The sequence below is a fragment of the Elgaria multicarinata genome, chromosome 23 (genome assembly GCF_023053635.1).
Source record: "Elgaria multicarinata webbii isolate HBS135686 ecotype San Diego chromosome 23, rElgMul1.1.pri, whole genome shotgun sequence".
Taxonomy (NCBI): Eukaryota; Metazoa; Chordata; class Lepidosauria; order Squamata; family Anguidae; genus Elgaria; species Elgaria multicarinata.
In genome coordinates, this window is record NC_086193.1 from 1722599 (window position 1) to 1746912 (window position 24314).

The following is a 24314-nucleotide window of genomic DNA, read 5'->3' on the forward strand; positions in this document are numbered from 1 at the left end:
CTTCAGAAACTGGGCCTACCAAAATACACCCACACCAACATCCAGAAAGCGGTCATACTGAAAACACGGCTCAATTGTCAGTAAATTCCTGAATTTGTAAAAGACAGCATGTCTTGGCAACGCCCGTCATGTCCGTCTAGAAAAACTGCCGTGAGCGAGAAAGAGATATTCATAATAATCATAATACCAGAGCCACCAGCCTCCACAGGGCCAAAATTCAAAACCACCCCAAACTCAGTGGTTCAGAGAAAGGCCTCCTGGGAAATCCCAGAGAGCTGAATTTGTCTCGGGGGGCGGGGGCAGGTTTAATTCTAAAGTGCAGCATCCCTGTTAAATGACCACCACTTAAATACTTCCAGCAAAGGAAATTCCACCCCTGCCCTGTGTATGACCAGCTCTCACCGTTACATTTTTTATCCTAATGTTTAACCCAAATCTGCTCCCCTGCAATTCCCTCCCCTAGATTCCAGTCCTGCTCTTTGGAGCAACGAAGAACCAGCCAAGCTCCGTCTTCTGCCGCCTTCCCCATTTTTGAAGATCGCTCTCACGTCTTCTCCGATCGAGACGCTTACCTTGGCAGGCTCCGGTTCGAATGTTGGGGATGAAGCCGCGACGGCACGGGTGCGGCTGGGCCGGGCACATCTCGCACGGGTGGCCCCAAGCCCTGCCGATGGTGGCACAACACATGGTCTTGGTGCAAACGATGCCGCTGAGCTGCCCCTGGCACATCTGGTTGCTGACTTGGCTGAAGCAGGGCCCCGTGCGGTAATCTAGGAGGAAAAAGAGTCCCCTAGGGTGAGTGCGCTTTAACGCGGAGGCGAGCATGGGCACGGAACAGAAGGGCAACCGCGTGCGTTTGCGCTACGCGGAGTCACCGAAAGCACCACCGCTTTCCTGCAGTAACGTCTCTACGCGCGGTTTAGCCCTGAAAGGATTATATTGCAACCAGTCAAAAACACGAGCACCTCCCTAAATATTGTCTAGGCCGTGATGGGCGGAAGGTAGTTCAGGATCTACTGCTAGATCTCAGTGCAGTACATAAGTATTATTACATTTATATCCCCTCTTCCCCCCACTTGCAAGGAACAAAGATGGCTGACATGATCCTCCTCCTCCTCCTCTCCTTTTTAGCCTCACAACAACCTGGCTGGCTGGTGCATGCTGGGAGTTGTAGGCACCCCCCCCCAGTCTAAACCTGCCTATCATTGTGCCTTAAAAGACTTCTTGTTTCAGTAGTGATAATGTTCAGATAGAGGTCTTACATATAGGAGGCCCTAAAGGCTCCACCCCTTCCTGTGTGTCACCCAGGCCCCAATCCAGGCTGGTGCTTGTATGCGCTTCCCCTTCCTCCTGAGGATAGTAGGGTCAATTTGCTGGTGGGAAGTTTCTGCCTGGCGTGCCACCACCTCTGTCCACGTGGTTCTGTCGGTAGGGTGACCCTATGGAAAGGAGGACAGAGGGCTCCTGTGCCTTTAACGGTTGTATAGGAAAGGGAATTTCAGCAGGTGCCATTTGTATGCACGCAGCCCCTGGTGAAACCCCCTCTTCATCACAACAGTGAAAGCTGCAGGAGCCCTGCCCTCTCGACCAGATACAAAAGAGGGTTATTACCCATTTTCAGCCTAGTCACAAGTAAGCGGGGCAAAGCTGCTACATGTTTACTCAGAAGTAATCAGGACTGATAGGATGCACTTTCAAGTAATATCCTATCTGCCAATGGTCTGTGTGGCTAGTAAACATGAGCAGCATGTCTGTTCATAAGTGAGCTGATTCTGCACGTCTACTCAGAAGTAAGCAGGACTGAACCACTGAGCAGCTTCCTCCCCAGGTGCTGCCCCTCTTATCTCCAATTAGCTGCACCCTTCTTCATGAGTATACTCTTATCTCCAATTAGCTGCACCCTTCCTTATGAGTATACTCTTATCTCCAATTAGCTGCACCCTTCCTCGTGAGTATACTCTTATCTCCAATTAGCTGCTGATCAGAGATAAGAGCTTTACCTTGCTGAGAAAGAAGGGGAAGAAACTTCACCTAAGGAAGAAACTGGCGAGTCAGAGGGGGCATCCGTGGGGACCATTCTCCATCCTGTCTTATGACCATACTCCTGTTCCAGCACCCTTAGTTCTTGGTGGAACCCTAAACAAGTCTGAGAACCAGAGGGTTCCCAGTGTGATTTAGTAGTTAGAACAGGCTTGTCCAACCCATTGTCTTCCAGATGTCTTGGGCTACAACTGCCATCCTCCCTGACCATTAGGCATACTGGCTGGGGCTGCTGGGAGCTGTAGTGTCAAGTCACCAAGTTGGGGATGTCTGGGTCGGAGTGTGAAGCTAAGACTGGCAAAACCTGAGTTCAACACCCCCCTGTTTGGTCTTGGGTCCATCTCCAACCCTCGTCCTAACCTACCTCACAAGGTTGTTGTGAGGATAAAAGGGGGGAAGACCATGTTTGTCACCTTGGAGGAAAAGTGGGTTTTACATGGGTCTTGATGGCCTAAAAACACTTTAAATAAATAAATGCAATTGAATCAAACCTTGTCCTATGTGCTGTTTGGAAGTCGTAACACCGCACCACTAAAAGCTTCCTTTGTCATTCGTCAAACAACATTTCTCTAGTTTAAATTCTTCTTCCCTTTTGAAAGGGGGGGGACCCAACTGTTCCCCATTACGAGTGCCTCCCCCTTCCTCGCTTTTTTTTGGGGGGGAATGAGCTAAACAGTTGCATATGAAGATTCGGTCCATCAGTGGTTCGTTTTAATGAGCTGCAGATACTTCGCTGGGCTGAAAAATATGTAAGGCAGACAGACATGCCCCACAATCTGTTTCCTATCACTCCAAGATTCCTGCTGTTCAAAAACATTTGGCCTTGTTTGGGTGGTGCGGAAAGGGACGACAATTGTGGCGGGAAGAGGACACCTCTGGAGCTGGCCAGCTTTCAGCAGCGATGTGAGAATCCGCAAAGTCCTCCGAATCCCACCTTCGGACCGAATCGGGTCCGAAGCAGATTGCACGGTTTGCGCTTTTCCTTTTCGCAGGAAGAGCCACGCGTATTTTCGTGCCTCGCTGGTGCGCAGCTGCGAAACGTACACAGGCTTCTCCCGTCCATTACAGCCTAGGCAGGCGCATTTTTCAGAAGCAGGCGTCCTTTTCCTGAGCATTTTTCCACTGTGCGCAGGCCGTGAAACGAGGAAACGGGTCAAAATGGAAGTTAGGCTTTGGACAGTGCGTGAAACCGAAATTGACAGATTCTCTCATCCTAACCAACCAACCGAAAAAAAAAAGAGAGAGAAGACTTTCACTTGGAACGAAAGAACAGCCTCAGAGCACATTCTGAACTGAAGAATTTGTTTTGAGTTCCAGACCAGAACAAAGTTCACAGCTGGGAGTTGTAGGCCTTTTTTTCAGTCCAAACATGCCTAGGATCATGCCCTCACAGCTCCAAGCTGTGATGCGAAGCCTTCCTGAAAGGGTCCCAGGTCAGTAGGAGCATCCCTTGGTAGGCGGTGGCATTTCCCGGTGATGTTCCTTACACACACACCTCACACAAATGGGATGAAGGAGAAAGCAGTTGTGGGGAGTTGACAGGACTGATCCTTGACAGGGCTGATCCTGGGCAGGACTGAGCCATCAATGACCCACTCCTCCAGAAGAGGACCTTCTCTTCTGCTGCTCCCAGACTGTGGAACGGCCTGCCGGAGGAGACTCATCAGCTTGACAGTCTTTTAACGTTCAAGAAAGCTATCAAGACTGATATCTTCCGGCAGGCCTATCCAGTGGAATTTTAGGATACTTTTAATATGCTTTTAGGATGTTTTTAACAGTGTATGCTACGTTTTTAATCAGTATTTTATGCTTGCTGTTGTTTCCTGCCTCGATCCAATCGGAAAGGAGGGTAAGAAATAAATTATTATTATTATTATTATTATTATTATTATTATTATTATTATTATTTCTGAAATCTGAGCACTAACTGTCCATTTGGTAGTGAAGGCACTCATGGTGATGGTCTCCATAGCCACACTCCTAAGAAGGTTTCCCAAATCCAGGTGGTGGTGTTTGTCAATGTCAACAAACCAGTTTATTTTATTTTTTATTTATTTATTACATTTTTATACCGCCCAATAGCCGAAGCTCTCTGGGCGGTTCACAGTTCACGCCATTTCTATCTCCACTAGGAGCAGGGCTCTGGTCAAGCGAATGGGTCTGAATTGGCCATGTAAGGCGTCCCATTCAAGACCAAGTTTGCATTGCAATAGGGTTGCAAGGAAATTCCGAATGTCCCCCTCAGCCCACCTTCGAGGAGGGTTACACCTCAGGTCAGAAGGAACAGGGAAATCTGGTCTGTCTTGAGCTGAACGTTTTCTGCATTGCCTCCCCCTGGCTTACGTTTACGAGGTGCGACGCGGGTTTTTCCAGAAATCCCGGAACGTTTTGATTTAAGGAAAAAAGAAAAGAAAAGAAAACCTACAAATGGGCATTTGCGCAAATTTACCCGCCCTTTGCAGAAACTGCACGAACGGCGGTGCCAATTTGCGCAAATTACGGAAACCACGGTCAACATTTGTGCTGGTGATGCAAACCGCAGCTGAAATTGGCGCAAGTTACACGAATAATGACCAACGTTGTCACAAATTACGCAGATCGCAGCTGCAGTTTGCACAAACATCTATTAACACTTTTTTTTTTTTAAAGGAGAATCCGTTAGCTGGTCTGACTCAGTGTGGAATGGGTCGGGCCAGCTGGTGGAAGATGGAATGAAGGTGGGGGTTGAGTTCCACCCCTCCCAACTGGATTCTTCTGACATCCCTGGTAAGGGGGCAAGTGAAAAAGTGCCAGGGATTACGTCCCTGTGAGGCCAGCCTGCGATATGCTACAGGCAACATTCCTTCATTCAGAAATAGCGTGCAACCAAAAATACTCCATCCCTACTACACCCGCTCGTGGTGTCTCTCCAAACGGCCGGCCGGTTAGAAAGATCCCTGTTCGCAAGAACATTTCAAAAGAACAGAAAAAGTGTGTGTGTGTGTGAGAGAGAGAGAGAGAGAGAGAGGGGGGGGGGCAGGGAGGGAGGGAGGAGAGATGGACAAAAATAGATTTTCAGATTCAGGTTCCAAGCGAGCGAAGCAGCTCAGCCAAGTTTGTAGCCAAGGGGGTGTACCAGGTTGGCCGTCAGCCAAGATGCATCTGCGGCTGATTATAATGGGGTCAGATGATTAAAGATTTAATGAGGCTCCAATCAGACTTTATTAAGGCTCTGGGACATGATTCCTGCTCCCCTCCCCACCCACCCCACTTCCGTGCCCAAGGCGGATGGAGATCTGGGCCCAGGTATGTAACTGACCTAAACTTCTCCCCCGCCCTACATCTGTGCAAAGGAACCCCAACGTGTCTTTTTTACTTATCCTTTCCAAAGGCCACGTCTACGCTAAGGCTGCAAACGTACTTAAACCGGTCCTTGATTCAGAAACCTGAGGACTGGAAACTTACTTTGTTTCAACAGTTCACGGATTCCCCCCCCCACACACACATACGTTCCACCATTTCCACAAGTTTCTGAGCAATTGGGGTGGAATTCAGCCCCACATAGTCTCCACGCACCGCTCAGAAATCTACGCAAATCGCCCAGAAATGTTCTCAAAACCGCAACGCCTGCAAGAGGAATGCGCAAAGAAGTCCCCGGCCTCAGGCGGAAAAGCCACATACACAAACTGAGCTGCACACGCCGCAGAACACCATCAAGTAAAAAGAGGAAAAGAGAGACGGATTTGCTAAGAAAGACCCATGCGCCAAACTGGGAGAGGAGGGCACTGCCAATCAATATAATCAAGACTGAGCTAGGCAGACCAATAAGACAGCTTCCCATGTTGCTATTTAAATCGGTTCTTTATTTGGAACCATGAGGACTGGAACCTTGTTTAAGTTTTAGAGGCCTGGCAGTGAAGCACCTGCTTTTGACACAGGAGGTTCAATCCACCACAATCTTCACACCAGGCTGGTAAAGAACCTTCCTTGAAGCTCCGGAGATTTGCTGATTGTCAGGGTAAGACATACCGAGCTAAATGGCCCACGGATCTGGGATTGCGTGGCAGTTGAGAACATCAGAAGTGCCCTGATGCTGGATCAGACCAAATGCCCATCTAGTCCAGCACTCTGTTCACACAGTGGCCATCGGCCAGGGATGAACAAGCAGGACATGGTGCAACAGCATCCTCCCACCCATGTTCCCCAGCAACTGGTGCACACAGGCCGACTGTTCCTCATTCTGGTTTGACTAGGAGAATGTCCGAAATCAGTTGCAGAATTGGATGCCGACTTAGTTTGCCACGTCTTCCCGCAACTCATTTCGTGCCCTTTGCGAGACGTTGCCGGGGAGAGGCCAAGCAAAAGCTGTAGCGCACGTGCGAATGCCGAACGAATGCTGTAGCGCATATGTGAATTGAGAAAGAATAATAACGGAAGGGAAGTGACAAGGTAGTCAGCCACCTGGTGGGGACGCTAAAGCTGCATTCCTGCCTTGCACAGCCTGCATTGGGCAAGGGGGTGGACTAGATGCTCTCTGATGTCCCTTCCAATTCTATGATTCTAAGTAACCCCTTAAGTCTTACAGTACATCAGCAACAGAATGCCCTATCTGGGGAGGCTCACAGAAAGGATGGGGAGAAGGAAGAGGAGGCAGAGGCGGAGGTAGATATGCTTTAGCAATGGAGTAATCCCACTGCTGCCACCTGTTTGAATTGAAGTGGGCCAGATTTAGGACAGCTATATTGTTCACCTTATTTCTAGCCAATCTGCATCAAATCAGATGTTGGCACACCTCCAGTCCTTCGCCCATGAGCCTTGTTCTATCTTATCAGGAGTTTCGGGGTAAGGTGAGGATTGTGAGTGAAGAAAGCAGGGGGGAAGGAAAAGTGTGTGGTTTGGAGATTCGTGGAAAAGATTTGAGTTCGCCCATGGCTGAAAATCTGAGCCAGAGAAGAACGATGCTGCCCAGTCCCCCCAGTACTGAATTGCTGAGGTCCATAGTCCAAGCCAAACTCTGTGAATAACTTGAGTATCTATTGCAAGGGTAGATGTCCATTTGGAAGTTCCTGGCGGGCAGAGACCTGTCTGTTTTTGCGGAAATCACTCGGTAACGCAGCCGTTGCGACTTACGGAGTTACTAACTCAAGGGCAAGCAACGCATGCGTTGACAAGATACACATCAATGCCCACTGTCGACATTGGCCGGGTGGATGGGAATTGTAGTCCCAAACATCCGAACAGTGCCAGGTTGCCTGTCTGAACTCAACAGATGGGTGGAAGAAAGGTCTGGTTGATGTCTGGTCGAAAGGTCAGGCTCCCTGTTGGATGAATGTACAAAGAAGGACTCGAACCCGGGACGCAGGCCATCGCTCCCCTCCAGCCAGCCTGCATGCCTGCTGGCCGCTCAGCCTATTCTCCTCCAGATGTTCTTTGGCCTGCTTTGCCTTGCCTGAGGCCTAAAAGGAATTCTTTCCTTCCTTAAACAAACAACCTGGACCGGCGAACCAAGGGCGGCTTTGCTTTCCTCGAATGGGATTCGTCTCTTGCAACAGCAGGTCAGGTTTTCTCTCAAAACAGAGCCAGGGAATGTGGGCTGGCAGGGACTCCGGCGGCCCGAAAGGAGGTCAGTGGGACAGAGGACGGAGGAGGTCCGTCCAAGGCCCGTCATGCTGGGATGAAGAGAGCTGGCCGCCCCGTCAAGCCGGGCCTTCGTGGGAAAGCTGCCCTCTTGGCCCGGAGCCCCGGAGCACGCAATCGCCCCCTCTCCCCCTCCCCAGGAATAGTTCAGAATTAACCGCTCTCTCGCTCTCTCTCTCTGTCGAGGAGCAGCCTACGCACAGTTTCGTTTGAGGAGGCCCCATTGAACAAAGTAGGAGGAAATGCATGGGAATGCATCTCCCATCTGCCCGGGGAAGGGGGGGGTCACACAAAGCAGGAATCCTGTAAGCAGGAGCAACATTTTTCTTGCTGGATGGAAAAAACTGTTCCCGCGCCCCTCTCCCTCAATGTAAAATATTAGGGCTGTGCACCAGCCCCCCGAACCACTTCGGTGCCCGAACTGGAACTTCCGGATTGGGCCCAAACTGCTTCAGGTCCACAGCAAGATCCATGGCCTGTTTCCGTTTTGAGGCCTGGGCCTCAGTTGAAGTCGCTGCCCAGACCACGACGGACACAGGTAAGCCCCCCTCCCCCTGCCCCCTTACCTGGCTCTGCTGCCATCCCCGCACAGACTGTGGCGGCGGCACCAGATAAGCCTCCCTCCCCCCTTACCTGCGTCTGGAGCTCTGGATCGAGGCGAAGCGATCCACAGCGGATCGCTCCGCTTCGCCTCGATCTGCAGCTCCCCCAACCCGATTCGGATCCGGCCTTAGCAGATGCGGATTGGGTCACTCCGCTCCTGATTCGGGGATCCGATTCGGAGCGGAGCACAGCCTTATAAAATATGCCAATCGACCAGGAAGAAAAGGTCACATGCATCCACAGCCTCAAAAAAGTTTCTTATCCCTGTTCTGTAATGATGGGAACTGCAGTACAACTAGCAATGGGCGTCACCAGGAAATCCGTTTCTCTGTTTGCTCAGAAGAGTTTCACAGCGTTCCCGATTCGGTTCACCTTTGTGGACCGAGGGACTGTTTTTTCCTGAATTATTTTGCTGGGTTTTATGTGTGTGTGTGTGTGTGTCTGTGTGTGTGTGAAGTGAGCCATAATTAATTTGCGCAAATAGAGATTTGCGTCCCTTGCACAAATCGCTCTCGAATCTGAGCAAAGTTCAGCCATAATTTGCACAACGTAAAAAAATCTGGAGAATGGGTCCAATTTGATTCAGATCGATTCAGACTCTGTAGACAAAAAGCATCCGGGGGTCTAAACAAATGAAAGCTAATTGAGTTTCACCCCCCCCCCAAATGGATATCTCTGACACCTCAAAGAAGAGAAGCATGCAAAAGTCAACTGTAATAAACATCCAGCCCAAAGGATGCTAAAACAATTGCACCTAAAAACCCGTCAACACAAACATTATTTACTCTTTGTAGGGAATCCCAAAGAAGAACAAATCCATCTATTTCAGTCCTCATTTTCCCAATCTTAAGTTAAGTTTGCCCCATTTCTGCACCAGTTTGAGAATTTTTTTTGGGGGGGGGGGAAACCTTCACATAAAAATATGCATAACTTTGGTGGGTGTTTCTGTTGATGCACACATTTTATATGGCCCTGCTGAAGTGAGGACGTGTGGTCTACATGGGATGGCTTCACCTTCTCACCTGAGTTTGCTTTTTCCTCTACCCTCCCCATTCCTTTTTTCTTTTGCGTTGTGTTTTTTCAGTTGCAAGCCAGATCTTACTATGCTGCTCAGTGTGTGTGTGTGTGTTCTACCAGAAGAGCTGGGTTAAAAAGACTACTTTTAATAACTAAATATAACCACAAGAAGGCAGGGTAAAATTTTGCCAATTGGAAGACATCCTTCGAATTTGGTAATGCAGTCCTCATCTCCAAAGCTACATAAAGGAATGCGTACGGTCACGTTGCCCAAGAGAAATATGTACATCAGGGAACATTCTGTCACAAAATCCCCATATTAGGAAACATTGCATGCAAACATTATTTATTTATTTATTTAAAATATTTATATCCTGCCCTATATCACTAAGATCGCAGGGCTGCGTTCAGATAAAAACATACATTATAAAACAATGAACATACACAGTTAAAAACAAATTAAACCATGATGATCCGAGTTAAAACAATATATAATTTAAAAGCAATAGATACAGTTAAAACAGTTAGGGAAAACTGAATGCAAAAATGCATAAATTTTGGGGGAAATGAGCACGAATTGTGGGGAACAGGTATATGGAAATAAATTTGATTTCTTGTGCGGGTTTCATAGAATCATAGAATAACAGAATAGCAGAGTTGGAAGGGGCCTACAAGGCCATCGAGTCCAACCCCCTGCTCAATGCAGGAATCCACCCTAAAGCATCCCTGACAGAGGGTTGTCCAGCTGCCTCTTGAAGGCCTCTAGTGTGGGAGAGCCCACCACCTCCCTAGGGAACTGGTTCCATTGTCATACTGCTCTAACAGTCAGGAAGTTTTTCCTGATGTCCGGCTGGAATCTGGCTTCCTTTAACTTGAGCCCGTTATTCCGTGTCCTGCACTCTGGGAGGATCAAGAAGAGATCCTGGCCCTCCTCTGGGTAACAACTTTTTAAGTATTTGAAGAGTGCTCTCATGTCTCCCCTCAATCTTCTCTTCTCCAGGCTAAACCTGCCCAGTTCTTTCAGTCTCTCTTCATAGGGCTTTGTTTCCAGAGCCCTGATCATCCTGGTTGCCCTCCTCTGAACACGCTCCAGTTTGTCTGCGTTTGGAATTGTGGAGCCCAGAATTGTGGAGCCCAGAACTGGACGCAATACTCTAGATGAGGCCTAACCAGGGCTGGAATTAAACTGAATGGGGCTTAGGTATGAATGCATGACGTGGTCCAGAAAAAGTCTGGTTTGCCCACCCTCAAATATAATAATAATAATAATAATAATAATAATAATAATAATAATAGCAGCAGCCTTTTCCAGCTATAGTTCTATGGTCCGGATTAAGGAAGGGGTGGCCTGCATTTGCGTGTGCCTGCTCAATTTTGACTCCGCAATCCGATCACCGCCCCATCCATTCGGAAAGCGGTTCGCCTCCAACACCCCCAGGGCTAGAGATGTTCCTTGGCTCTTGCGCCCGTCCCTCGCACAGACGTTTCTAATAAAAGGCCGTGTTTACAAGGCTGTTCTCCTTTAAGCCTGGCACAGGCGTTTTTTTCATTGGGTTCGGGACAAACACATCCCAGCCCAGCTCAAGCAGATGGCGAGCGGTGAGATGGCTGGGGAAGAGAGGCCTGAGGAGGGTCCGGCGGAAAGGGATGTAGATGTCAACAGAGGAAAGGTGGTTGAGCAACGTGTTACTCCTCCAACTCCATCTGCTGCAGACAGGAGTACCTCCCTAACCCTAACCTTGAAAGCCCTCTGATACAACCCTCCGATTGACGGAGGAGATTCAGAGTTACGGTATCTCCAACAGGGCTGTGCTCCGCTCCGATTCAGATCGTGGACCTGGAGTGGAGCGACCCGATCCACCTCTGCCAAAGACGGATCCGATTCGGGTCAGGGGAGCTGCGGGTCGAGGCGAAGCAGTTCGCCTCCATCTGGAGCACCAAATGCAGGTAAGGGGGAGGGGGTTCACCGGCGCAGCTGCTGCAGTCCATGCGGTGATGGAGGCAGAGCCAGGTAAGGGGGCAGGGGGAAGGGGGCTTACCTCCCTCTGTTGCGGTCCGGCACAGGCTTCAACTGAGGCCCAGGCCTCAAAGCAGAAGCAGCCTGCTTCCGCTTTGAGGTCTGGGCCTCAGTTGAAGCCTGTGCCGGACCGCAACGGAGGCAGGTAAGTGGGGGAGGTGGCTTACGTGGCTCCGCCGTTGCAGTCTGTGCAACGGACGGCGGAGCCATGTAAGGGGCAGGGGGTTATTTTGCCTCCCTCCCCCACTTACCTTGCTCCGCTGCCCATCACGGAGGCAAGTAAGTAGGGAAGGGGGGCAAAATCTCGATCTGCCCCCCCGGATCTCACTCTGCGGAGCAGATGGAGGGAGGGTCGGATCGATCCAAAGCGGATCAGCCTGATCTGAAAATTGCGGATCGGGCCACAAAGCGGTTCAGGGGGTCCATGCACAGCCCTAATCTCCAATAGCCCCTGAGGCAGAGACTCTCCATGAAGACCTGCACGGAGCCAGAGGCCGTCACCTCCCAGGTCATGGGTTTTACGGTCAGACAGGTCTTACCATCAAGAAGGGATACAAGAAAAGTCTACGAGGTGGGGGTTCAATTAGCTTTCCTAGGCTCTCCCCCCTCCCCAGATTTTGTTTGGGTTCTTGCTGAGGCCCCCAACTCCATCTCCAGCAAGTTGGGTCCAGTTTGCAGATTTTCCAGACGGTGCGCATATCCCCTCTGTAGATTCCGTAATTTGTGCACATTTCTGAGCAGCCTGCGCAAATCTCAGCGCAACCTGTGCGAATCTGGCTGCTGTTTGTGCAAATCCGGCCGCCGTTTGCGCAAATCTGGCCGCCGTTTGCGCAAATCCGGCCGCCGTTTGCATGAATCCAGCTGCTGTTTGCGCAAATCCGGCCGCCGTTTGCACGAATCCGGCTGCTGTTTGCACGAATCTGGCCACCGGTTGCACAAATTGGGCCGCTGTTTGTGCAAATCCGGCCGCTGTCTGCGTGAATTTGGCCGCCGTCTGTGAAAATGGCTCAGAAAACTGTGCAAATTGAGTGTCCCCCTAGCCCAATTGGTGAGGACGAGAGGCCGGCATTGCCGAAGTTCCCCACAAAGTCATACAATGACACAACACGCCCAAGAACCACAGGCCTAGCAGGGTCCCTGCACTCTCTGTCACACGACCCGAACTCCGTTTCCTAGACGGGACAGTCAGACACTCACTGCCTCCTCCTCCCTCTCCAAAGAGCGTCTATTCGGGGCAGGAAATGATGTCGCGGGAACTTACAGTAGCCTCCTTATTACGGCAAGTGGCTCTGAAGTAGCCCGTTTCCTCAATTAGGCAACGAGGGCGCCAAGTTCTTCCGTTGACAAAGCTGTCTCTTTCTCTCCCTCGCTCACCGTCTCCGCTTTGTGGTTTCGGCAGGTTGGACCTGGGGGATGATTTGGCAGGGTAGAGAGGCAGGGAGGGGGGAGGAGGCAGGGGCGTCTATGCTTTGGAATCCCAACCTTGCAGACTCCTACCAAGTAGTCAGCGATTAGCGGATGCCCTGGCTGTCCCTGTTTACTAGGGACAGGCTCTCCTTCCCTCAAGCCTCTCCCCAGATCGTGTCCCCTTCTTTGATGTTGCAGGGAAGGGGACAGAAATCGTCCCGCTCCTACTGAGCGAAGTTTGTTTCTGCTCGCCAAACGTTTCAGCGCGCCCTGTTCGAAGCCCCGAACGCAGCCACGTATGGGCCAGAAATGTCCGCAAATTTCCAGGCTTGTGTTCAACCTCCGCAACTCCCCCCTGTTTGGTTTTGCGCAAAATCCCGGATTTGCGCAAAGTTCCCCTACAGACTGAAAGGTGCATTATGGAGGAGAGTGTCACAAATAAGGACGTCTGCACAAATAAGGACCCGAAACGGAGCGGAGCACAGCCCTACTTTTGACTAAGGCTGTAAGAAGAATCCTAATGGATTGGACTGAGTGAACTTCTGGTCCAGTCCTCCTCCACTTGGACATGTTCTGGAAGCCCACAAGCCAAGAAGAAAGGCTAATCCTAATTTTTTACCTGAGCATCAATTTCTAGGAAGTTCAGACCCTGATTGGGGAGGCTGACACCATGAGAGAAGATTAAGCATATGGTATTGGGGGTGAGCGAAGCAAACGCAGCATTGGCTGTTAGGTTTCATCCATCCATCTTACAAACAGGAATAACCCTATATATTCATTAGGTCATTCCTATAGGTATGGACACAACTGTCCATCTTGGTTTCTACCCATCAAGTTCTTCTAGCTTCATTTCCTCATTGCTTTGAGAATTATTATTTTTTATGTTTGAATTAATATTGACATGCGATTTGGCCTAACAGGTGTGCTTTGGGTCAGGGATTTCCACTCCCAGAATGCATTTCTGCGTAGCCTTTTTTCACCAATGTAACTCTCTCCCTCTGCACCTTTATATGGAACCAGTCCTGAATTGTGCAACTACACACATGCACACATTTTCAGGCATGCACAGCTGAGCAAACGCACGCTTTTTGACGTGTATTGGTTGTGAATTATTTTAATTTTGGCTAGTAGTTTAACTAATGTGAATTTATTGATTTTTTTGTTTATATTGCTGTGTTTTGTATGTTTCGGTTAATTGGAATGCGCTCTGGTGTAGAGTGCAATGTAAATTTGTATTATCATTGTATTATTATCATTATTATTTAAAAGTGTCCTGAATTGCGCAACTACGCACATGCGCACATTTTCAGACATGCAGATCTGCGCAAATGCGCTTTCCGATGCAGACAGATGCTTGGGACATGGAGAAAAAAGCCAGCTCTGTCAATGGGTGGACGACAGATCAAAAGGTGCTTGGCGACGGGCCCGTTCAGAAGACACCTTAAACCACGGCTTTAACCATGGTGGTTAAGCCAGAAAGCCGGGCTGTGTTCAGAAGACACTTTAAACCATGGCTTTAACCACCATGAATAAGGCTTTTTTGCTTTATTCACTATGGTTAAAGCCATGGTTTTAGGCGTTTTCTGAACAGGGCCAATCTGTGAAACACAGATGGAATGGATTTTACAAAAACCACACATCCCTAGCCAGGAGCTCATGATCACAATCTGTGTGTGTGTGTGTGTGTGTGTGTGTGTGTGTGAGAGAGAGAGAGAGAGAGAGAGAGAGAGAGAGAGAGAGAGAGAGAGAGAGAGAGATGTGTGTGTGTGTGCTTTGAAACTCTACTCTATCTCTCCACACAGCGAGTTCTGTGTTTGTCTTGGCAGGGGTGAGCCGGTGTGTAGACACAGCTGTGATAGCTTGTTTCATCTCTGACTCTGAAATGGAGCCCAAATCCATTCACCGCAGGCTTAGCAGAGGGAAAAAAAAATAAGAAAGAAAAATGTGGAGAGGCGAGGGAGTGCTTTTGATGCAAGGCCTTTGTACGTTACAAGAACCCCCCCCCCTCCGAAATATAGCTGATGACACGCACAGAATTCGTACGGTGGAATAATACATGGCTTCTTTTTTTCAGGGTTGCTGTGGGAGGTAGGAGCTGGCCAGGTTGGATCCTCATTTAGTCGAATTTCAGCTAGTCATGATTCTGTGATTGACCCGATTTCGATCCAACTCCTTGTTGCTCGGATGGCAGCTGCAACGCCCACGTAATCTGGTCTCAAATTGGTTTAACTGTCGTGATTTTAATGTATTTTACAGGGCGATCCCGTGCATGTTCACTTTGAAGTCAATCCCACTGAGTTCAATGTGGTTTACTCCCCGGTAAGTGTATACTAGGGGTGTGCTCTGCTCCGTTACGGATCCCCAATTGTGAAGCGGAGCGGGCTGATCCGGACCCTCTAAGCCCGGTTCTGGAGTGGATCAGGGGAGGTCCAGATCGGCCTGAAGTGGTTCGGAACGGTCCAAAGCGATTTGGACCATTCCGAAGCTTCGGAGCCAGGTAAGTGGGGGAGGAGGGAGGGGGGGCTTACCTGGCTCCACCATCCACTGTGATGGTGGAGCCAGGTAAGAGGGAGGGGGGCTTATTCGGCCCCCATTTTGTCCCCCGTTCCCCACTTACCTGCCTCCACCGTCCGCTGCGGAGGCAAGTAAGTGGGGAAGGGAGGCAAAATGGCGTCCGAATATCGATCCGGACTTCCAGATCTTGCTCCGGATCTGTTTCCGGAGCTGATCGGGGGAGGTCCGGATCGACCCGAACCGGTTTGGGCTCGATCCAGAAGGTCCGGATCGGGATCCGAAGTGGTTCGGGGAGGGTGTGCACAACCCTAGCATATACAGGAGTGCATCATGAATGTATTTGGTTTTCCTTTTACGTTCTATTTATGCATCGTTTCTTGCTGTGGGAAACCATTCTGGAAACTCAGCTAAAGGGTGGGGATGATAAATGGTTTAGTGGTGGGGACCCTTTTTTCCCTTCTCAAAAAGCCCTCTGGGACTGCCTTCCAGTGGTGGGTGGAGCCAAAGTCAAAATGGGAGGGACTAAAAGCACAAGGGGCGGGGCAAAATTAACCCTTAGGAGAGACATTTCAGAAATTGAAGGAGGGGGAAAAGCTGCACAAAAGCCATGAAATCACCAAATGATTGGTGGTCAGGCGGAAAGTAGGAGGGGTCAAAGGAAGAAGGCGTGGCTTTCTGGGGAATCTCAAAGGGCCAAATTGCAAACCCTGGGAAGGCTTTCTTTGGCCCCCAGAGCTCAGGTTCTAGAGCAACACCACACAGAATCACAGCTAAAGATGGCTTTTGATGTTTACTGGACGCTCAGGCTGTGTGCCGCTGTAGCCTTGAAATACCTGACGGAATGCCTCTCCCGTACACTACGTTCAACATCTAAGGTCCCCCTCCGGGTGCCTACTCCGAGGGAAGCTCGGAGGGTGGCAACAAGGGAGAGGGCCTTTTCAGTGGTGGCCCCCCAATTCTGGAACTATCTCCCCAACGAGGCTCACCTGGCATCAACATTGTGATCTTTTCGGCTCCAGGTCAAGTCTTTTCTCTTCTCCCAGGCATTTATCAGCATATGTTGAGTTTTTTTCTTAACTGCCCCCAAGAATAGTTGTTTTTAAATGGATATTATGTTTTTATGCTTTTTATGCTTTTACATTTTGTATATTTGTTTTTAATGTTCACTGTTTTAATCTTTGTAAGCCGCCCAGAGATCTTCAGCTATGGGGCCCATATATAAATGCAATAAATAAATAAAATAAAATAAATATATTATTATTCGTGAAACGTAGGTGTCGCTTCCTACAGCAAAAAGCAGCCTCAAAGTGACTTAGCAACACACGTGAAATCGAGAACTGATGTCACAGGAAAAGAAACCCAATCCCAATTCGATATAATTCGCTATCAGGACAAGGAAAAGAAATCACTACAAAAGGCAGACGCTGGAAACAATGCTGTATGGGTCCCCCCCCCTTCCACCACCTAAAAGCCAGCCCACAACAACTGGGTCATAACTAATGTCCAGGCACCTGGGAAAATGAAATGCACCTTCACGTGGCATCGGGACGCTGACAGCATCGGCGCAAAGAGACCATCCTCGGGGAGAACATTCTGGAAACATGGGGCTAGCACAAAAAAGGCCATGCCCAAACTGAGCTTTTTTGGAGGTGCGTACGTCCTCTGAAGCTGCCCTGAGTCGGGTTATAAGGGGAATTCTTGACGTATCAGGGCCCCCGGCTATGTAGGGCATTTTAGGTTAAACTTAGAAACTCTTTTGCTGTGAAATCTGCCCCCTTTTGGTCTCGACAGACTCCCACTGAGAACCCGATTCGGTTTGTGGTTTGTGGTTTTGGGCCACGCCGCACGGCTTTTCCTCAAATCCGGGATTCCCCACCCCACTTGGCTCATTTTCTTATTTGCTTACAAAGAAATTTGTGCAGATTCCAGCCAGAATTTGGGCAAGTTCAGCAAACCACACACCCCAAACAGCGTTAATTGCGCCGATCCCTTTTTACGCAAATAACAACGGAAAATCCACAACCAGCTCGTGGGAAAATAACCCCAAGTCCGGAGGGGTCAGAACTGAATCGTCTGACTTTTCAGCGTGTCTTTCTTATCGCTAGATGAAACTGATGGATTCGTTGATACGGATAAAGGCCGCCTGCTTGAGTTTTGGGGCTCTCCTTTGGGGTGAGGGTAGCGAGACCGTTACGCTGACCGACCGCACGTCAAAATTGACGGCCGCACCGCTGCATATGAAATGGAGCACCAGAGGTCGGGCCCACGTACCACCTACCTCTCTCGCACTGAGGCCCTGTGAAGCCGTAAACACAGGCACAACGATTTGGTCCGATGCATCGTCCTCCGTTTTGGCAGCCGCTTTCGCAGACAGCTGTGTGAGGAACAGAGAGAGAGAGAGAGATCTCAGGGAGGCCTGCCTTGGGCAAATGTCAAGAACGGCCGTCCAGGAAATGCCGCTTTACACTGGGGAATCTGGAGGAGAGATAGATCCTTGCTCTGGCGGTTTAGGACTTCTGACCGCTGACAGTGAAAAGGGATGGGATGTGGTTTCGGGCAAAGCCACCCAAATGGCGGCAGACGACTGGGTCAAAATCAAAACCCGGGTCGTCTAGCCAGAGAGGCAGTGGGGGTGTAGTGGTTAGGGTTAGCAATTAGCATGGGTCAAAATCAAAACCTGGGTCGTCTAGCCAGAGAGGCAGTGGGGCGTAGCGGTTAGGGTTAGCAATTAGCATGGGTCAAAATCAAAATCCAGGGCCCTAGGAAATAGATCGGGGCTGTGGGAAAATGGATGGGGACCCTGGGAAACCCCAGGAAATAGATGGGGTCTCTATGAAATCAATGGGGACTCCCAGAAATACATCAGGGCCCTGGGAAATAAATTCAGGGCTGAGACCCCATGTGCCCAGGTTTAGCAATGCCCCTGTGTATGTGGCTTTTTTTCAGGCTAGCAGTTCCTTCCTTGACACTCACGCTGGCCGCAATAGGTCCCCGTGTATCCCTTCTGGCAAAGACAGGCTTCTTCATTGCAACTTCCGCCGTTCATACACCTCACATTGCAGGATTGAACTGAAGAGGAAGCAGGAGAAGGTTACAGAGGAGAGGAGGATTTAGGAATCCACCCTAAAGCATCCCTGACAGAGGGTTGTCCAGCTGCCTCTTGAATGACTCTAGTGTGGGAGAGCCCACAACCTCCCTAGATCACTGATTCCATTGTCGTACTGCTCTAACAGTCAGGAATTTTTTCCTGATGTCCAGCCGGAATCTGGCTTCCTGTAACTTGAGCCCGTTATTCCGTGTCCTGCACTCTGGGAGGATCGAGAAGAGATCCTGGCCCTCCTCTGTGTGACAACCTTTTAAGTATTTGAAGAGTGCTCTCATGTCTCCCCTCCATCTCCTCTTCTCCATGCTAAACCTGCCCAGTTCTTTCAGTCTCTCTTCATAGGGCTTTGTTTCCAGACCCACCATCTGTGAAGATGGTTTTCAGTCCCACCATCTTCACAGGCGCGCTTGGTGGGAACACAGGAGAGGGCCCTCTCGGTGGCTGCTCCGGTGCTCCGGAACTCTCTTCCCAGGGAAGCTAGACCGGCTCCCTCCTTGATGGGCTTTCGGAAGCAGGCTAAAACTTGTTTGTTCCAGAAGCCTTTGGAAAATAATCTGTCCCTCCATCTATGTTAATTGACTTATAATTTTGTCGTGTATTTTAAGCGTTTATGTTTTAATTTATTTATTTTTATTTCCCCCCCTAGATTTTACAATGTTATTATTATTATTATTATTATTATTATTTATTTATTTATTTATATAGCACCATTAATGTACATGGTGCTGTACAGAGTAAAACAATAAATAGCAAGACCCTGCCGCATAGGCTTACATTCTAATAAAAACTTTGTAAGGGCAAAAGGCGGGATGCTAATAATAATAATAATAATAATAATAATAATAATAATAATAATGTAGCTTATGCCACACTGGCCATAGCCCCATAGCTCAGCAGGAAAAGTCTCATTCATGAGCGATCCAGCTTCAGTCCCTGGCCCTCTGTGAAATCCTGGAGAGCTGCTGACACTCAGAGCGGACAATACAATGATCTGGCTCAAGTCAACGGCAGCTTCCCGTTTAAATCTTTCATTCAGAACCATGAGGACTAGAACTTTGCTTCACTTTTTAGGGGACGGGACAGGATGTAGCCCAGGGGCAGAAGCACACGCTTCGCCACCGGAAAGCCCCACGTACGTATGTCCGAGCATACGGGTCCTTCCTCATGTGGACAGGTCTACTTGTGAGATCCGTGCGCTTCTGCCCGCTTCCTGTCTGGATTTGCTCCACTGTTCAACGGGGAGAGGGAGAGGTGTCACGGAGGAACGTGTTTAGTAAAGCTCTTCTTTTCGATTGTGGGTTTGCATGGGTGGGAGAGGACGGATGGTTGTGGATTCTTCAGGAACCCTGTCCCGGCTTCTCAAAATCCATTCATTCATGCCCGAGCTGGATTGGGGCCCCCCCAACATGGGCCCCCCTCCCGCCTCTGTCTTCCCAACCTGCTTTTATTTATTTATTTATTTTTATTTTCCCTCCAAAGACCAGTAATCGGATGGCAAGAACCCCGATCTTCCTGTCTGCCGATGTGCCGGGCTGTGGGAACAACCCCCCCGTCCGTTGCGTGGTGCAATCTTACATCCTACCCTCTGTCTCCTCTCCCGCCTTCACCAACCCATAGGGCTGGCTGGAATGTGGGAAATGTGACCGTCTACCCGCCCCCCCCCCTTCGCACGCTCAAATTCTTTACATTGCTGGGAAGATTGTGAACATCTGGGTACTCCATTAGACAGAAACAAAGGAGATTCAACCACCCATAGATTGGGGACGGGAGGGGGGTGAAGGAAAGCGTCTGTTGAAGCAGGAGGGTGGGTTGGGAGTTATTTTTAGGGCACAGGATTCTGAGGCATTTGACCCCCACCCCCCACCCACCTAGGGTTAGGAGAGAATTCCAGACCCTCCTTACTTCCTCCGGAGCCGCAGTTGGGGGACAATTGCCCGTTGGAGCAGGTACACATGTTTGGCCGCGAACAAAATCCGTCACCGCAAGAGCTCCGGCAAATTGCTGTCGGGAGAAGAGGAGAGAAAGACTGAGAGACCGCTTGAAAAGAAGGTGCTTGAAACTAGGGCTGGGCACCGCCTCGGATCCGAACCCCGAAGCGGATCGGGGTGGTTCGGAGCTTTCCGAACCGGATCCGAAGGCTGAGGCGGTCCGAAGCCAAAGCCAACTGGCTTCCAAGATTCGGGCCGCCACGGCATTTCGGAGCCCCACCAGTCTTCTTACCTGCTGCCTCCGTCACCACTGCCACCTTTCTTCTGGCAGCTTCCGGTGCCGCTGCCGGAAATGAAAGGGAGTAGGTCGCACAATTTTAAGATATCGCATGGCCTACTTCCTTTCATTTCCGGCAGCACCAGAAGCAGCCAGAAGAAAGATGGTGGGGGCAATGGAGGCAGCAGGTAAGCCCCCTCCCTCCTTCCCCACTTAATTGGGTCCAACGGCTAGCCTCTGCTGCCTCTGCTGTCTGCGGTGGCAGGTGGCAGAGGTACCAGGTAAGCGGGGAGATAATTGGCCATGCAGCTGGGGCTGATGGGAACTGAACTCCCAAACAGGCTGCTTTAAGGTGTCCGGTCAACGTTGGCCAACACTACCGTCCGCCAAAGTTCTGTCCAGACTAATCACGTTCAGAAACAGGGCGGGTCAGACTAGATGTTCTCCGGTGTCCCTTCTATGACTCTAGGTTTCTATGCTTTCATGTCCTCTGTTTCACTTGCACCTTTATGGCAACAGGTGTGTTGCAACTCCTGCCTCCCTCTCTTTGCAGACAGGTGGGAAGAGGGTCATACCACCCCCCCCCGCCTTCCCAGGGAATAGCATACTCACGGACAATGCACTGGTTTCCACCAGGGAGCGTCTTCCACCCGGGACAGCAATACGAGTGGAATCGTGATCCGCAGACGTTGGGCCTGGAATTCAACACGGAAACATTGAGCTGTGGTCTCCGCTGCCTTAGATGGAGTCAGACCATCCTTTCATGCCGGCGTTGTTTACTGTGACCAGCCTGGTTTCCTCAGGTGGCCCTGCCCACTACCCCTGGCCCCGCCTCCTCCCTCTGACCACGGATTATTTGGTGGTCTCCTGACTTCACCCATCTAAAAGGTTGAACTGTCTCTCCTATGGTTTAGTGACTGGCAGCAAGAGCTTAAAGCGACAATATGCCGGCATATTTTTTGTCGTCTTTTTGGCCCCGCCCCTTTTGGCCACCACCGGAATGGGCCCCCCGACAGCTTCTCTGAAATCGGGCTGAAGAGGTTCCTCACCCCCGGTCTCAGACGGAGAGTGGCATCTGCCTACCTCTACAACATGAACGAGACCCTTAGGAAGGCAGCGTCGACCAGGTCATCAGAGCACCTCGCCGCATTTTTGCGCAACACACGTCGCAGCATTTCCAAGCCCGCCTCACAGGATGGGCGTTAGCCTTGAGGAGTCCTGAAACAGCGTGGGAGTGCAAGCCCTGCCTGCAGCTCTCGGTAGTACACCCCGACCCAGTGGGCTGGTAAAATTGATTGAGTTGTCAAGCATAAGAAATGGGGCCGGCACGGTGGTGGCCCCACAGTTTCAGAACCACACCCGAAGCCCTCTCGTACTACACACATCCTTCAGCATCGTTCTGCCTGGCTACAATCCTTCACCTACTAACCTGGGTCTTCGTTCTGATCTGCCCCTGAAGTGTCCCTGGAACACACCCATTTTGCTCTTAGCACCTCTAGAGGAGCATCAGCAGAACAGCCATGTTGGTGGAATCAGGGGAGAATCCAAAGCAACCCTCCCTTTCAGATGGCAGACCTCCCTCGCTGGTTGCAGACACTGGGATGCCCTTCCAGAGAACATAGTGTTGTATGTTAACTTGGATGAAGAGGAGGCTCAGGGGAGACCTGATAGAGGTGTACAAAATTATGCGTGGTATGGAGAATGTGGACAGGGAGACATTTTTCTCCCTCTCTCAAAATACTAGATACCAAGGGGGTCCTCCCATGAAGCTGATGGGTGGGAGAGTCAGGACAAATAAAAAGAAGTCCGTCTGGATAATGGGAAAAACTTCCTGACTGTTAGAGCAGTACAACAATGGAACCAGTTACCTAGGGAGGTGGTGGGCTCTCCCACACTAGAGGCCTTCAAGAGGCAGCTGGACAACCCTCTGTCAGGAATGCTTTAGGGTGGATTCCTGCATTGAACAGAGGGTTGGACTCGATGGCCTTGTAGGCCCCTTCAAACTCTACTATTCTATGATTCTAAGCACTTCTTCACACAGTGCATAGTTAAATTATGGAACTCACTACCACAAGATGTAGCGATTGCCATCCATTTGGATGGCTTTAAAAGGGGGTTGGGTAAATTCCTGGAGGCAAAGGCAATCAATGGCTACTAACCCTGATCATAGAATCATAGAATAGCAGAGTTGGAAAGGACCTACAAGGCCATCAAGTCCAACCCCCTGCTCAATGCAGGAATACACCCTAAAGCATCCCTGTGTGCTACCTCCAGTATTCGAGGCAGTAAGCCAGTGTGCACCAGTTGCTGGGGAACATGGGTGGGAGGGTGCTGTTGCACCATGTCCTGCTCGTTCATCCCTGGCCGAGGGCTGGCTGGCCACTGTGCGAACAGAGTGCTGGACTAGATGGACCCTTGGTCTGATCCAGCATCAGGGCACTTCTGATGTTCTGATGTTTTTATCCCAAATAATGTTTAGCCTTTATGACATCACAAGAGAGCCTGGTGCTACAATCTTCTACACCACGGGAGTGGAAATCTCTTACACCCTGAGGGCCATATTAAATTCTGGAGGCCATGGCCACCAAAAGGGTGGCATCAAAACACCCCAAATACCAGCCCACTGTATCTTAGAGCACTTCCTGCCAGTAACTAAACTTTGGAAGGACATTTAAACCTTTGAGAATTGGGGAGGAGGGACTGCATGGAAGATGGGAAACTACCAAACCTTGGTGGTTCAGGAAAAGGGTGTGGCCATTTGGGGAACCCCAGGAAGGCCAGATTGGGACCCCCATTGGGGATGGGGACCTGAAGAGAGACAGTTTGGTAGGGTGACCATATGAAAAGGAAGACAGGGCTCCTGTATCTTTAACAGTTGCATAGAAAAGGAAATTTCAGCAGGCATCATTTGTACATATGGAGAACCTGGTGAAATTCCCTCATTATTATTATTATTATTATTATTTATAGCGCCATCAATTTTCATGGTGCTGTACAGAACAAAATAAAACATTTTGTTTCACTACCTAAGCTTTTGGTAATTAAGTCACTGCTTCCATTGATAAAAGTCAAGTATCTGCACAGCCCTTCTCTTCTTTGGACATGGTATTTACTTACAAAATTATAAAACTATTAAGAGGCAAAGTTTAACAATACAGTCTACCTCCTCCTCTGAAGTTGCCGCGCATGTTAAATCCTCCACGTCCTCTCTGTCCACCTCTGTTAAACTGGTTTTTTTACCACTCTTTTTATTACTTTTCTTTGAGCCCGTATTTTGTTTCTTTTCTGGAGGAAGGGCCTTTTTGCTTTCTTCTTTGTACTGCTCCAGAAGTTTCTGGGCTTCATCTTTTTGCAACTCTACGTAGTTGACTTCATCAAAACATTCTGACACCTCTGGCAGAGTAAAATTTCCTACAAGATAGAGAGTCTCTTCATCACAGCTGTACTAGAGTGACCAGATTTAAAAGAGGGCAGGGCACCTGCAGCTTTAGCTGCTGTGATGAAGAGGAAATTTCACCAGGTTCCCCATATATACAAACGATGCCTGCTGAATTTGCCTTTTCTATGCAACTGTTAAAGATACAGGAGCCCTGTCCTCCTTTTCATAGGGTCACCCTACAATTTGGGACCCCAGACCTAATGTCCCCCACTCATGCTTTACCTATTTACCTGGGAGTAACCTTGGTGGAACGCAATGGGGCTTACTCTCAAGTAGACCTGTAGCAGATCGTACTATTCAACTGCAATCCTACATACTCACTTAGGAGCAAGTATTCCACCGAATACAACGAG

At 49.7% G+C, this 24314-nt stretch overlaps 1 protein-coding gene across 1 annotated transcript in view; it reads right to left on the reverse strand.

The window, feature by feature from the left end:
* FBN3 (fibrillin 3) overlaps positions 1 to 24314 on the reverse strand; it is a 118373-nt gene that overhangs the window by 87632 nt on the left and 6427 nt on the right. The window contains exons 2-6 of the mRNA XM_063146885.1: positions 21135 to 21217; positions 20220 to 20318; positions 18188 to 18283; positions 17493 to 17588; positions 573 to 770 (exon numbers count right to left, since the gene is read on the reverse strand). Coding sequence (XP_063002955.1) covers positions 573 to 770; positions 17493 to 17588; positions 18188 to 18283; positions 20220 to 20318; positions 21135 to 21217 — 572 coding nt within the window. The remainder of the gene's footprint in view (positions 1 to 572; positions 771 to 17492; positions 17589 to 18187; positions 18284 to 20219; positions 20319 to 21134; positions 21218 to 24314) is intronic.